The sequence below is a fragment of the Erpetoichthys calabaricus genome, chromosome 5 (genome assembly GCF_900747795.2).
Source record: "Erpetoichthys calabaricus chromosome 5, fErpCal1.3, whole genome shotgun sequence".
NCBI lineage: Eukaryota > Metazoa > Chordata > Cladistia > Polypteriformes > Polypteridae > Erpetoichthys > Erpetoichthys calabaricus.
This window is the reverse complement of record NC_041398.2, coordinates 223,903,250-223,919,837: the sequence shown is the minus strand read 5'-3', so window position 1 is coordinate 223,919,837 and position 16,588 is coordinate 223,903,250. Positions and strand designations below refer to the sequence as shown.

General features: G+C 40.1%; 1 protein-coding gene across 1 annotated transcript in view; it reads left to right on the top strand.

The window, feature by feature from the left end:
• idua (alpha-L-iduronidase) overlaps positions 1-16,588 on the top strand; it is a 132,532-nt gene that overhangs the window by 90,173 nt on the left and 25,771 nt on the right. Inside the window, exons 3-6 of the mRNA XM_028802591.2 lie at positions 3,689-3,777; positions 7,459-7,566; positions 9,037-9,132; positions 14,281-14,483. Coding sequence (XP_028658424.2) covers positions 3,689-3,777; positions 7,459-7,566; positions 9,037-9,132; positions 14,281-14,483 — 496 coding nt within the window. The remainder of the gene's footprint in view (positions 1-3,688; positions 3,778-7,458; positions 7,567-9,036; positions 9,133-14,280; positions 14,484-16,588) is intronic.

The following is a 16,588-nucleotide window of genomic DNA, read 5'->3' as shown; positions in this document are numbered from 1 at the left end:
AATTTAAAGTTAAAGTGTAAGAAGTAGTCCTCTGCTCAAATCTTAAAATAGCCAGGAAGATCTTGATAAAATGATGAAAGTTAATGGAAGATAAACATGAAAAAAAGTATTTAATGTAGGAAAAGCTAGAGTCACCTATATTGAAATGTTTTTTCTCATTAATCCCATGGGTTGCATTGTCCACTTGCCCAGTAGTAAATCACTCACCAACTCCATTACTTCCTTTTTCACTTCCCACAGTAAGTTTGGCCACTCTTCCTCCCTACTAGGCGAGCCCTTGTTACTAATTCAGCCCTCATTCTAAGCTTTTTCTGGCTGGTAACTGGAAAGTCCATTTGAGTCCCTTTTTCTGGATGTTTTAGTGGGGAAGACTCCTGACCAGCTTCCAGAGTCAGGAGTGCTCTAGGTTTCCTCTTCGCAGAGTGCTGCCTAACAGTTTCAGTTGTCTCTGTATATCTGACTCCCAATTAAAGGGTCTCCAAGAGGCTACAAATAAGCTATAGTGTGTCTTTGCTGTTCTTAACAACTCCCCCCAGAGTGTTGTATTACCATTAGATGGAATTTTCCCAGCAACTAGACTAGCAGGAAATGATATTAAAAGGACTATCATGTCATGCCACCACAAATTAGAGTCTCAGAAAACTAAGAAGAAAGGCAGAACTTTGAAGAATCAATTAGAAAAGCACAAATGAAATGTTTTTTTTTTACAATCCACAATCTTGGACAAAGTCTGAAGCACAATGCTTGTTTAAATGTTTTCATACACCATGAATTCTGAGGGGGGTGACACTAGTTAAGTGACAAATGCTTCTTATTGACAGCATCAAAAATGGTGGCACAGGAAAAACAAAGATTGCATCACAATATAAAAAAAACAAATAAAGACAAAACCAAAAACACAAAATTAAAGTAAATGATTATCAAATTTATTAACTCAAAGAAAATGTAACAAAGGTCCTGGGATTCATAAAAAGTATTGATTTACACCCAGGGAACAATTAGCTCCTCTGTGCATTCAGTGTTGGACTAGTGCTTCTGCTGGTAGTCCTAAAAGACCTCCAGGGCATCTTCCAGCCAAACTCCTGTTCTGAACCACTTTTTAAGATTCAGTTGCAGTCCCTTTTGGTCCCTATTTCATGCAGAGCAGTATTAGTTATTTTATACAAGGTAAGCAGTGTATACGATACAGACTTCTTCTTTTGGCTGCTTTTCTGTCCTCTGCATCTTGCTCTGTTACATCCATCACCGGCATGTCCTCTCTCACCACATCCATAAACCTTCTCTTAGGCCTTCCTCTTTAACTCTTGCCTGGCAGCTCTATCCTTAGCATCCTTCTCCCAATATACTCAGCATCTCTCCTCTGCACATGTCCAAACCAACTCAATCTTGCCTCTCTGACTTTGTGTCCCAACTGTCCAACTTGAGCTGACCCTCTAATGTCCTCATTTCTAATCCTGTCCATCCTCATCACACCCAGTGCAAATCATGCCATCTTTAACTCTGCTACATCCAGCTCTGTCTCCTGCTTTCTGGTCAGTGCCACCGTCTCCAGCCCATATAACATAGCTGGTCTCACTATAGTCTTTTAGACCTTCCCTTTCACTCTTGCTGATACCCATCTGTCACAAATCACTGTTGACACTCATCCATTCTCCACCCATTCCACCCTGCTTGCACTCTCTTTTTCAGCTCTCTTCCACAATCCCCATTACTCTGCACTGTTGATCCCAAGTATTTCAACTCATCCACCTTCGCCAGCTCTACTCCTTGCATCTTCACCATTCCACTGACCTTCCTGTCATGTACACACATGTATTCTGTCTTGTTCCTACTGACCTTCATTCCTCTCCTCTCAAGAGCATATCTCCACCATTCCAGGGTCTCCTCAACCTGCTCCCTACTATCGCTGCAGATCACAATGTCATCAGCAAACATCATAGTCCATGGGGACTCCTGTCTAATCTCGTTTGTCAACCTGTCCATCACCATTGCAAATAAGAAAGGGCTCAGAGCCGATCCCTGATCTAATCCCACCTCCACCTTGAATGCATCTGTCACTCCTACCGCAGACCTCACCACCGTCACACTTCCCTCGTACATATCCTGTACAACTCTTACATACTTCTCTGCCACTCCCAACTTCCTCATATAATACCACAATTCCTCTCGAGGCACCCTGTCATATGCTTTCTCCAGGTCCACAAAGACGCAATGCAACTCCTTCTGGCCTTCCCTAAACTTCTCCATCAACACCCTCAGAGCAAACATCACATCTGTGGTGCTCTTTCTTGGCATGAAACCATACTGCTGCTCTGTTTAATGCTCCTTTCCTATCATGTTCATGTCTCCGTAAAGATTACGGAGCCTTTCACCTTGTATAAAAAGTCCGTAAATAGTAACTCCAGGTTAAACTAGTCCAGTGCAAATCAACATGTCAGTAAAATTTTCTGTGAAGATCGCATTACCCTTGGAACTTTAGAGGTTATGGGGAAAAGCAACAATATTCGGCTGTTTTGAGGTGATGACATTACGTAACCATAGAAGGCACTCCTAACTCTGTAATTTTTCCAGACAAATCCATAGTAAAAATTATTGTAATTATTGACAAAGTACTAAATATTTCTGCTTTAGTATACCTGCCATTGCTATTGTCCCAAACATTATGGTGCCCTGAAATGGGCAGACCATGTAGAAAAAGTGTTGTCATTTCTACATGGTGTGACCGAAATGTATTTAATTATGCTTAAATGAAAGTCTGCAATGTGCACTTTAATTACGTCTGAATTGTTTAATTGGTAGTTTTAAACTTTGGAGCAGTGGGCTAAATCAAGGAAAATGACATTATGGAGGGCACTGTACTGTATCTCTTCATTCAGTCATTTGCTCCAGATTCCCAAACCACATTAGTCTGTTTCTGCCCTGCACAACACCTACTGCCTCCTCACTAAGTCTTCCACTCACTCTGAACCACTCCACACATATACCTGATGATTCTCATCTCTGTTTTTTTTTCAGCTTTACTGATGTTCTACTTTCATTAGCCATGTCTCAAGGCACACTACTCTTCACACACCTTTCATAAACTTAAAACTTCAGTGCCAAAGAGGCTCCGTTAAAAGTCAAAAATGGTGACAAACGTCTTCTGTGCATCACTCATCCTGGCTATCAATACTATGCATTCACCATGTCAATTAAGTAAAAAATACTTTCTTCTTTCTCCAAAACAACTCCATTGCCAATATCTAAATTTATACCTAATGAATCGGCCTTTTGCACCCCTCTCGCACATGACGTTAATCTTTTTCATTACAATTTTACTTTATCTCTGTGTCTGGAATGCTGAACATAATACTTTCAAAGCAGAACCACTGGAATATTTCGTATAAAATAAATATTCTATCATTTTTTCTGATTTATACTTTAAGCATGGAAGAAAATAGTAATGGTAATGTGGTGCAGTTCCCCAACAGCAGTGTATTTTAACATGATTATTCTCATAAACAGAACTCACATGGGTCGCTTGGTCTCATTGTAGAAAGGGTCCATCTTAAAAATTCTCATTAGATTGGTTAGTAATGAGTACAGAAAAGGTAAAAATAATGCTCACAGCTGCTTTGTTTGACACTGTTATTAAGAATTGTAACACTAAAAATGTCTTAATTGTTGTTTATCTAAATTTCTCTTTTAGACTTGTTTCTGAAAGTGGCCAACCTTCTTATAACTTCACCAAACTGGATGCTCTTATTGACCTATTGTGGAAACTTGGATTAAAGCCTGGTAGGTTATGATACTTTGTGTAATTTTCTTCCATAAAAAACCTCATCAGAAGAAAGCTTTTAAAAATATAACACTCATGTATTGTACTCTGGCTTTCTGTTTTTAATTGTAGTATGCTGCAAAAGTTGTAGTACAGTACAAGGTGTAATAATTACATTTCCAAAATGGCTGTATAGTGTGTAGCTACTGAAACGTTGGAGCTGTTGAAAGTAACCTGTATTGAAGATGCTATGAAAAGGTCAAGTGTCTTTGAGTGGAATAAGATATTCAAGGAAGGAATGATAGACATAAATGTGATTTTTGGCTCTTCCCAAAAATAAAGACCGCCATGAAAGGACAAGGATTTTTAGACATGTCTTACATCCAGCATAACGTGACAGTGGAACTCATGGGTAATCCTTAAACAGAGATCCAGGTATCTTTTCCAGTAATGGTAATGTCATCTAACTAAATGCATAGCTTTGGAAGGGGATTACTTCAAAGGTAACAGCAGATGCTAGTGCACAGATACACAAACATTTTCTACAGGTTTATTCCAGGAATTCAAATGTCACACAATTATTAGGTATTAGGTCATATGTGCTTACAAGTTCAAATCCAGGTGTGAAGCTTGTATATCCTTTCTTTTTCTGTGTATCCTTTTCTCCAGAAACTCCAGTTTACCTCTCACAAGGACAAGATTATGAGGTTAACTGGTTGCCTTAAACTTGCTCAGTAAGAGTGACTGCAAGTGTGTTTGTCAATGTGCCCTACAGTGGACTGGCACACTGTTCGTAGTTTGTTTTTGAGTTGTATTGATGTGGCACAGGCTCTCTGTGACCCTGAAATCGATGAGAAAGCTGCCAAACAGATTAATGGATGAAATGCTACATTTGAACTTTAGAACAATCTTGATCAGAACAGACTATTCAGCCCAAAAAACTTGCCAATCCTATTCACCTAATGTCTCCCTAAAGTTTTACTATCTACCACATTGCTTGGTAGCTTATTGTATTTGTTTTTGGCTGTGTGTGAAGAAAAATTTTCTGATGTTTATGCAGAAGTTACCATTGAGATGTAGCTGCTTGACAACAAGAAATGCCCTAGTTCCATCCATTCGTCCATCCATTCATTTTTCATAACCCACTTATTTATGGCAAGTTGGGGGGGATGCTGAAGCCTATCTTAGTAAATATAAGGCACAAGGGTGGAATAATACCTGGACAGGGTGCCAGTCCATTGCAGGGTGATCACACACATTTCAAACTAGAATCAGTTTTAGCAACACCAGTCCACCTGACCTGCATGTCTTTGGACTGTTGTAAGAAGCCAGAGCACCCAGGGGAAACCTACATTCACACTGAGAGAAAAGGGTTTCACTGAAATGCAAACACTCATCTCTTAATTGCAAGGCAGCAGTGCTACCACTGTGCCTGCTATGGTATATTGGGTCTGCAGCTCAGAAAAAGGTGGACAATTTTTAAATAAACAAAATAGTTCAGTGGCCAGCTCAGTCTCCATTGGTGTGTAATGCTCACACAGCTGCGGGAGCTTGGTGGAGTAATTATGGGGTGAGGGTGCTGTCTGTCTCCATTGTTTCATTGGCTTCCTGCGGTGCACAGTTATATGCCACAGAGGCATATAAGGAAAAGCTGGCATGGGAGAAAAAAGAAAGAATATAGACTGTTTGAGGCTGAAGAGAGGGCGCTCCTATTGAGTGATTGACAGGAAGTAGGAGTGACAAGATATGCAATGTCTCATGTAGACGCCAAGGGACAGGCGTTGGGAAATGTAAGTGGCTGAGCACAGTGCCCCACATTTCCCCACGGCCCCAAGCCAGGATGTGAAGGTTGACTGCACCTGTTCCCGAGCATCTCCTCTTACTGCAGCGTCTGGACTCCATGGACAAGTAGAGGAGACGCCATATTTTAGATGAAAGCATTAGAGCTCATAAATTTTTTAAAGGAACTGTCTCTTAGATTTTAACCTTGTTTTTAAGGGTTTATTTATGGATGGATTTTAACCTCCATTGTCTACACTTGGTTTTCATTGGATTATTTATTTTTTGAAGAATTATGATGCACTGCACTGTTTTCGACACTATTTGTTTTTGAAGGCTTTTAATAAAAGCACTTTTATGAACCTATCCCAAGCTTTGTGTGAGTGTCCTTATCCACTGGCTCATCCTTTGGTACGTTATCAGCGGTGGCAGGTTCTAAAGGCCCCCAGAAGGAACCGACAGTGTGGACCTGACCCGGACTGTCACCTTGGTATGCCCAAATGCCATAGTTGTGTTGCCTAATACTTAACTAATTTCTTAAGCCTTTCTTTTTCCAATTTGTCAACCTTCTGAGAAGACATACGGGGCATTTTGTTTACTTTATACCTGTGTGGCATGTGTTTTTTTTTTTAATATGCTGCCATAAAAACATACTACAAAAATGAATCCACGAGGTTAGACTTCTATTAAAAAACACATCTCTACACTGAAGAGAGTTACCGTATTTTTTGCTCCATAAGATGCACCTGACCATTAGACGCACTTAGGTTTAGAGGAGGAAAACAAGAAAAAAAATATTCTGAACCAAATGGTGTACTAATATGTTTATTAAAATATAGCAGAATAATATTTCAACCATGTAAATTCAACTTGGGTATTAAGAAACATCGTCACTGTCATTAACAAATAAGGAGAGACTTTAAGGTTCAAGCACTCTTCTAGTTTTATGGAAACCCCAAGAACTCCTCATCGCTAGTGTCAGAATTTATGAAGCTCAGTTGCTCACAATCACTTTGCAGGAGCACGTACCTATCATCACGCATGTTTGGACCAATGCTCCCTGAAGTTATATTGCCAATCTAGTCCCATCTATATTTGTAATGCCACAAAGCCCTTCATCTCGTGTTTTGTTGTGGGTTTCCAGTTTGAAAAACGAGAATGCAATGCAAGCACAGCCCTCGATTCAAAAAATTGCTCTGCATACCTGTTTGTCTCGTTTGACAGTAGCTGAAAGGCAGCTTCAGGAAAGAACAGCCTGAAGTAGTCCAGCAGCTGGTAATCTGTCGAGTCCAACAACAGGCCATACTGTCTTGTGAAGTCTGGTAGTCAGTTTGGCTCCCACGGATCAATGTCTAGGTATTCCTCCCACACGAACCTTGCCATAGGTGCATCGGCTGCACGAATGTGCTCAGCTGGGGCTTCATCGGCTGGTGTCCCGATCAGCTTATGCCAGTTCCTCACTCTCTTGTTCGATCTCCTGATCACTCTCAACAAAAGTCCGACTCGGTGATAATACGCAAAACATTTGTGTTCTGCACTCGTGAGATGTCGATGCCATCTTGCCTTTGTTTACATTTGTTTATATTTCACAACTCACACACACGCAAGGATTAGATGCCGAGTCAATGAGTCTAACATTCCTCCAAGCACAGAGGGAATGCCTGTAACGTAACAGTGAGTTTTGTCGCCCTCTACCCCTGGATGTTGACTTTTGTCAGGTAATACACATCGTGGTCTGTGACGCAATATGCGCTCCATAAGACACACAGACATTTCCAACCTTCTTTTGGGGAAAAAAAAGTGTGTCTTATGGTGCGAAAAATACGGTATATGAATCCAATATATATGCATAACCTCGAATTGAAAAATGTTTTTTGTTGCAAAAGTTTTCTTTCTTTTCCTTTTATATCACTTTATATTAGGTTTCGAGTTGATGGGAAGTGTATCTGGTTTCTTTACTGATTTTGAGGATAAAAAGCAATTGTTGGAATGGAAGAACCTTGTGTCTCTTGTTGCAAATCGATATATAAGTAAGTCAACTATATGCCAAATAAAAGTAGATTTTTTTTAATACTTGCTTGATTGTACTGCGACACTTTGTTGCACAAGATGATTTGTGTCTTTTCTGAAAGTGATAATCCATTGCACAGTACTGTCGCGAAAAGACCATACATTGTTCACCATTAGTCTTTATTTTATATACTGCTGTGGAAAATAGGTGGCATACCATACCTCAATCCAAGACCAGAACTACACGAGCACAAATCCTGGGTTCAGGAAGACTTTTATTTGCCACAAATACCTTTTCACAGGCTTCTTTGCACAAAAATACAGTAGCATTCTTTTCTTACTTTTCCTCTCTCTTTTTTTTCTCCGGCCTCCACCCTCGCTTCTTTGTACTTTACTCCTGGCTCGTTTTGAAGTCAGAAATTTCAGTTCTTTTAGAACATCAAGAGCCTAGCTCAGAAACACTTTCAGGTCAGACCAAGCTCTAGAATAACAGGTGAGCATCCCTCAAGCACCTCTCAGCAATGGCTCTGAAGGACCCCAACAGGTCTGTTTGTCAAGCTAATGTTTCCCATGCAGCCCTTCAGGTGTCTGAATGTAAGCAGTGCCCAAGGAATGCTACCACCCAGCATACTGGGAAACACATTTCCCTTCCGACCAGGAAAGGGAACATCAATCTTCCCTTTTAGGATGAAGTAGGGGAATCATAGAAGATATTAAATGGAGTCAATACAGAGAAATTATCTTTCAACATATTATTAGGAATAAATCAGTCAAAACAAGTAATGATTTCCCTTATTGATTTTTTTTCTTCATGTTTGAGTACTGGTCTTTCCTTTCATTTAGTTCAAAGTTCTGACATATCATTGTGCATGCTATTGTCACATATTACCACGGTTTTCAAACTTTTTTGAACAAGTACCACTCTGCGAGGACCAGTAAACTGAAGTACCACTGTCAATGAATCGTTAATTTACGCCCGTGTTGTTTTGAAGAAAAAGTCACTATAATGACTATAATTATGACGTTAAAGTGATATTAAACTAATTAAGGAAATGGGTGCCCGCGCTAATAAAAGCCAGCTTGGAGTCTTCCACGCATTTACAGTAGTATAATTATACTATATATGATTATATGCAACATATTGGCATTCTAGCAACATCGATTCTTGGAAAATAAAGGACCACACGAGTACCACTTGGCATGATTTGAAGTACCACCAGTGGTACGCGTACCACAGTTTGAAAACCGTGGACATATTACATTCACACTCAACACTATAAGAACAACAAAAAGTCAAAATAACAAGAAACAACAATTAATAACACATCAAAGCAAAACAAAAAAGTCAGACATTAAATACTAAATGTAACCATACATATATTTTCAGATAATATTGAGCATTATTGTGTTTGGAGAGGAATCATGTAGGCCTTAAAACTTGTTGTGTTTGTTACATAGACTTTTTCTAACTTTAAAACATTTTATTTCAGATAAGTATGGTCTAGAATATGTTTCCCAGTGGAACTTTGAAACGTGGAATGAACCAAACAATCATGATTTTGACAACGTTTCCATGACGATACAAGGTAAGATGCAAAATAGTTTGTAGTGATTTGCTATATACAAAAGTAAGCTCATATTTCAGATGAAAAATATAGTTTTGTCTTTAATATAAAAATGAAAATAGCTCATAAGTATAAATGGCAGTTAATATCTGATTAAAGGTTCATTTAAATTCAAATAAGATTAGATAAAACTTCATTAATCCCATAGGGAAATTCAAATGTATACAGAGGCAGAAACATAAAAACGAGTAGAAACTCACAGCACAGATAATACAGCCAATCAATCAATCAATGAATAAATACAGTACATACATACATAACAATAAACAAGTACATCCATCTGCGGTGGGCTGGCACCCTGCCCGGGATTGGTTCCGGCCTTGTGCCCTGTGTTGGCTGGGATTGGCTCCAGCAGACCCCCGTGACCCTGTGTTCGGATTCAGCGGGTTGGAAAATGGATGGATGGAGTACATCCATTGAAAACATTGAATTGCCTGATAGCAGTGAGCAGAAAAGACCCCTAGAGGTGCTTCTTAGAACACCATGGTGGAATGAGCCTGTGGCTAAAAGTGCTCCAAGAGAGTGCCTCCTGGAGTGAATGAAGAGGAGCTTTCATGATGGCATCATTCTCTAATCCACCACAACTTCCAGTGTGTTCAGTGGGTTTGCCCTATGAGCAGGCTTTCCTGATACTTTGTTCAAGCTTTCTGCTCCTTTTGTGCTCAGGTTGCTTCCCCAGGAGATTGCAGCGTAGAACACCACACTGGCTATTTTGGACTGGTAGGACATTTCCAGCAGCTGGCTGCACACATCAAAAGACCTGAGTCCTTGGCAAATACTGCTTTGGCCCTTCTTGGACAGCACCAATGTGTCAAACCAGTCCAGTTTGTTGTTTTGTGAACCCCCTGCACACTTCCATGTCCTCCCCATGAATGGTGGCTGGTCTGAGAGGCTTCTTGGCATGTCAGAAGTCCACCACTAGTTCTTTTGCCTTGGTGATGTTGAGTTGCAGGTTGTTGTCCCTGCACCACAAGACAACGTTCTTCACAACTTTCTTGTACTCTAACTCATCTCCATTATTAATGTAGACTATGATGGAGAAGTCATCTAAAAATTTTGTAGATGGCAATCGCTGGTATTGTACTGGAAGTCTGTTGTGTAGAGGGGTAAACTGGAAGGGAGACAGGACAGTTCCCTGAGGTGCTCCAGTATTACATACCACCATTTCTGACACAGAATCCTTCATCCTCACAAACTGATGTCTGTTGATCAAGTAGTCCATGATCCAGGAGATTGTGGGAGCATTAAGTTTCAGTTTTGATTGAGGAGATTTTTCCCCAGTCGATGAGGTAGAATGGTGTTAAAAGCAGTGGAAAAGCCAAAGAACATTATCCAGGCTTTGGTGTACCGGCTTTGTCTGAGTAGATGTAGGCTCTGTGGAGAATGTAGACGAGAACATTCTCCACATCTCTATGTGTCTGAGAGGCAAACTGCAGAGGATCCAAATGTTCTGAAACCAGGGTCGATAGCTGTTTTAGGACCAGCCTCTCAAAGGTCTTCATGATACAGAAAATTAGAGCAACTGGTCTGAAGTATGTGGGATCAATGAAATTGATCTTTGGCACTGGAACCTCACAGGGTGTTTTCCTGTGCTGAAGGATCCTGCAGAGCTGGCTGGCACATATTTTTAGTACCCTGGTGTTGATTCCATATGTTCCTAAGGCCTTGTCTATGCAGAGTTTTCCCCCCCTAGCTCCTCATTTGATTAGCAGAAACACACAGTCCAGAGGGTGGAGAGGTCTGGAGACCACAGGTGTGATGCCAATGTAGCGGAAGGTTGTGCAAATGACAGATGGGATTCCAGAACCTCTTCAGCTTGCACACAGAGGCTAGCCATGTTGGGGGTGAGCTGTTTTGACAGGAATGAGTCAAACCTGATGAAGTATAGGTTCAGTTCATTAACTCTGCTCTTGTTCCCTTTCTGTTCATGTTTAACAGCGTGTTTGTAGCCAATGATAATCCTCATAGTGATAGTTGTCATCCCGTTCTACACTTCCTTCTTATTGTTTTGTTGTAACTTTTACTCAGGTTTGTCTCTGTAGTGGATTTTCCTCAAGAAGCTGCTACTTCAATTTTGCCATTTATTTAAAATTTTTAAGCTATGCAAAGCAGCTGGTGGGGTCTGAATATTTCTGCCTAGCTCTTTCGCAGCTTCATTTTCCACTATTGTTGAACTTGACAATCTCAGACCAAAAAAGATATCCTATCCTACAGAATTATAAAATATTGGTACCCTGTCATATTTCTTTGAAGCACATGTGGAAAGAGAACAATTAAATCTGCTAGCAATCCTGCAAGTGATCGTAATTTGATTAAGACACATATATATCACATTCTGAATTTCATTAAACCATAAAATAGCATCAAATACTGTTAAACCTGCTTAAGGCTATTCAGGTTGTGTTTGGGTTAAACTTATTCAGATAGTCAGAAACCAACTCTGGCGAGTCCATTGAGGGGACACTTCATACACACTCGTGTACACAGACTAATAATCACTTGCAATGGGAAAAATTTATCACCCCCGCAGTTGGATTAACCAACTAGTGTCATTTGGATTTGGGAGGAAATTGGAGCACTTGAGGAAAACCATACAGACACAGGCCAATGTGACCCCAGGACATGGAAACTGTAAAACAGCAGGTCAAACCACTGTATCACTGTACTGCCCTAAATGCATATAAGTTACTAAAAATATGGCAGGTTTATTTGCTAAACTACATGCATGGTAGATTGATAGATAAATAGATAGATAGTACTTTGTTTATCCCTGGGGAAAATACAGATTGTTAAGCTTAAAAGTGCAGCGATTTTATGTCACGTTTTTTGTCACACTTTAAATTGGGCTTATTTTAAAACCTACATATATATGTTTGGTATCATTCGTTTCAGAATTTATAGAACTTTAATGTGATGTTGTTATATTTTCAGATTCTTATTCCGTTTGTAAATTATAAACTAAAAAAATATCAAGAACTCGCGTCCCGTGAGACGTGACTTAGAGATTTAACCACGCTGTACAGGCCTGTAACTGTTCGAAGCGCAACGCGAGATGCAGATCATACGGCACGGCAGCAGCAGCAATTCAGCAGCTGATCGAGCATAGAGGAAATAAAAAAAAAACTATTTGTTTTCCATTATATCACAATTTAAGAGGGGGTTTCAGAGGAGCAACCGCATCTCCTTGGTGTGCATTCAGCCCCCCTCTTCACAACTCAAGCGGCAGAGATGCGAAGTGGCTGGCTCAGAGCAAAAAAGGGGGGTTGGCGAGCAAAGCAAGCAGGGGGAAAACCCACTAGTAAATACATAAACAATTATTATATCATGACAAACAACAAACCATATTTATTTCAGGTGAAATAAATGACGCAGACGGGCAGGCTTTCCCTGCCTGTCTACTGACTAAAATATAAAAGGGCTTTATCCGACTTGTCTTGTTTAAGGATATCGTTAATTAAGATGTTTATTTCTACCACAAAGGAAGGAAAAATTATGACTTTGCTAAAGATAAAAATAGCAGACACAGTCACAGTGAATCATCATAAAGGTGTATTGCCTTTGGTATTAGGGTTATGGAATGTAGTTAAGAATATTTTAATATATAGGCAGTCCCCGGGTTACATACGATATAGGGACTGTAGGTTTGTACATAAGTTGAATTTGTATGTAAGTCGGAACAGGTACATTATTTTAATAAATGTTATTGTTGACCGACTGTAACCAAGTGCTCTGCCAATGAATGATGGAGTTTCACCTCTCTCTGAACTTTTGATTATTTCTACTTTATTTTCAATGGTGATGGTTTTTCTCTTCTTTACTGTATCACCAGCACTTGCCTCAGATTTGTGTTTCAGAGACATTCTTGAAGGGTGAAGACAAAAGGTTAAGATGAGCTCTTCTGCACAGCACTGTACACGCTATCACAGCAGGAAGGCACCCGTCGTCAACACGTCTGATGTACTGACGAGACAACTTCCTGCTACTGTATGTGTGTAACAGTACAAGCAGGCTTGCTATTGAGAATGAATGTGGGTGGCGAGGGGCGGTTCACCACCCGCCCACCACACAGTCACCTCCACTACAGTATGCTGCCTGCAGCGTCCACCCACCGAGAACGAACACGGTGCGGCCAAAGGCGGATAGTGAATCGCCCACCACCGCCCCCATTCAACAGGCAGCCACCCGAGGCACACTACAATGCTACCCCCCGCCACCCCGTTCAGCCACAACCGGGTCACTACTTGCAGCATTACCAGCCACCCACCAAGAACGAACTGGACAGCCGTGTGTGGTAGGCAGGCAGTGAAACGCCCCCCTCCGCTCCATCCAGCTTGCGTCCAATCAGGAGCAGTAGCTGCGGCGGCTTAGTGGGTGGGCAGCGAACCGCCCCATCAAGCCTACGTCCTGTACACAAGCGATAGCTGTGGCCCCAGTGACTATGGACCACAGGTCACCGCTTGCCACCGGGAGCTGCCCGAGGGACACCACACTGCGCGAGCAGCAAAATTGCCCCCCTCCAGCCTCTGTCCAGCCACTGCTTGCAGCGTCCCCAGGCCGAAGATGACGGAGCAGCAGTTACTGAGGCGCATGCGTCGCAGCTGCGGCCCCGTTCGTAAGTCGTAGATCGGATGTCCGTAACCTGGGGACTACCTGTATTAGTATTTTTCCATGTAGTTTTGGCTATTACACCTTAAATATTTTTCCACAGATGAAAAATAACTCATAGTTATTAATTTCTAAACACTCTTCAGTACTGTATTTATTGTGGATATGCTGTAATTGTTTTACTACTGTTGCTATATTGGCTTAAACAATTATAAGTACAATCTCAATATTAACCATTAATTATATTAATCCTAAAGACTAAAGAATGTAATTATTTTAACTAGTTAAAAGAGTGGGTTTTTTGGACAATACTTAAGTAAATAATGTGTTAGGTGCATAAAATAGATACACAGACTTTGGAAGAGTGTTTAACATCATGGTAAGTGTTTGTTCATTCAATATGTTGGTAACAGTTTGTTTTTTCATTTTATGTGAAATAGTAAAATATTAAAAACCTGTTAATTCTCAATTATAAATTTGCAGCATTTTTTTCAAATATTTTAGGTTTCTTAAATTATTATGATGCCTGCTCTGAAGGTTTGAAGGAAGCTAGCCCTTGCCTTCTCTTCGGAGGCCCTGGAGATTCCTGCCATTTTCCTCCTCAATCTCCATATTGCTGGGCCTTGTTTAAGCATTGTTATAATGGAACCAACTATTTCACAGGAGAGACTGGGGTGCGGTTGGACTATATAGCCTTGCACAAAAAGGTGAGCTATTATATTGATATAAGTATGTGTGTGCGTGTACTAGCTGAGCTTACCCATCTGAGATGGGATGAAATCAAAGTAATTGACATAGATCTCAACATTAACGTTTGCAGTGCACTGTCTAATAGAATGTATTTTGTAATACACATAGTTGTAAAATGCATTGCATTTGTCATTCCAACAGAAGGCGCATCACAGATATTTGTATTAATAAAATGCATTGCATTTTGCATTCCAACCGATGCCACATCACAAATATTAACACTGCTTTTATGAATCCCATACTAAATGGAATATAACAAGACACTGCAACCAGACGGACACAGGGACACAGATAAACACAGACACTCGTCCTTTTATTAAAAAGTGTATAAGATGATTTCTCTCACTCTGGTAGTTACTCTTTGTTTGATGTATTCAACATTAACATTTTTGTGGAGTGTGTCCATGTGGCTGCAAAGTCTCTGTAATATGCCATTTGGTATGGGATTCACAAAAGCAGTGCTAATGTTTTTGATGTACCATCTCTTGGATAACAGAAACAAAGCAACTGGACATTTATACAGATGCACAGACACACAGCTACTTGTACTTTCATTAAGGTGGATCTATGTATTCATTTATATGTATTTATGAATGAAGATTGTCAAAGGCACAAGCTGAACATCTTGCAAAGTTACTTAGGAATTAGCTAAAAAATGTCTCCTAAATTTTGCATGATTATTCGTGGATTAGCACAAGAAAGATAGCTACAGGTATATTAAATTTGATTTTTTCTGATTTCATTATCAATATATTTTTTCATCATAAGTGTAGTGAAACAAAATATTTATATTTAGTAAATATCCAAAACATGCCCCAATAATAATTTCTCAAGTGTGTATAGTTCTTTTTAACTTAAAGTCTAAAATAACTTATTTGCAGTCAGTTCAGTCAGGTAGCCTAGTTGTATGACTCCCTAACCTTTTAAGTATATACTGTTTTCTGTATGGGATATTGGTGAGTAGTACCCAAACCCAAATAAGAGTCAAGTTGGATAGAAGTGTGAAAAATAAGAATAATTTATTAATAGAAGACTAACCACAACAGGGAGACTATAAAGTATAAATATAAGGGTAAAAATTTTTGACCTTGACTACATGTGATTTATCTGGTCCACTTCTCCACAGTGGAAGTCAATCACTTCTGGCTTACCTTCTGTCCGCACTACTTCTCCTCATTATGGCATTGACTTCAGTTGATAGCTTGCCTACTATTCATCTCCCAGCCCCAAACTCATTAGTCCTTTAAGTAGACTACACTCATAGGGCATGTTGATGAGAGGGTTAGAACCTTTAAATTCCTTGGAGTGACTATCACTAATGAACTTAAGGAGGGCACAACACATTTTGACTGTTGTCAAAAAAGCTCACCAACGCTTCTACTTCCTGAGAAATCTGAGGAAATCTCAGATTTGTTCTCACTAACTTTTACAGGTGCACATTAGTATCCATCCTCACTGGCAGCATCACATTTTGGTATGGCATTTGTTTGGCTCAAGAATGTAAAACCCATGCATCAAGCAGTTAGGGAAGCACAGAATATTACCAGCACCCAGGCTGAATTCTGTTGGCAGCACTCACTATATATACAAGATCTGTCCGGAAAGTATCCAGCCATGTAATATAAAAAATAGATGCATTTATTGAAGAAGATACAAGAAACATTGTACACAGGACAATAATGTCTCAGTCCACTTTAAAGTAGGCACCTTGGGACCTCACGCAGTTCTCCCAGCGTCTCTTCCACTGTTCAAAACTCTCTGCAGAATCCTTTGTTGGAATCGCCATCAGCTGCTTAATCGTATTTTTATGAATTTCATGGACACTTTGAAATCTCTTCTCTTTCAAAGGTGATTTTAGTTTTATGAAATGCCAGAAGTCACAGCGAGACATAATGCATGGGCAGGCCTTCTGAATCATCCCAATAGTTTCTGCTGACAAATGTTCAAGCGTAACGCAAAATTTGATGCAGATTCATTGCTCTGCTCGCTCATTCATTTTGAATGTGACAGCCACACAGTACATATGCTCACTCATGGCGTCTAGTACCCCCAGTGACTAGTC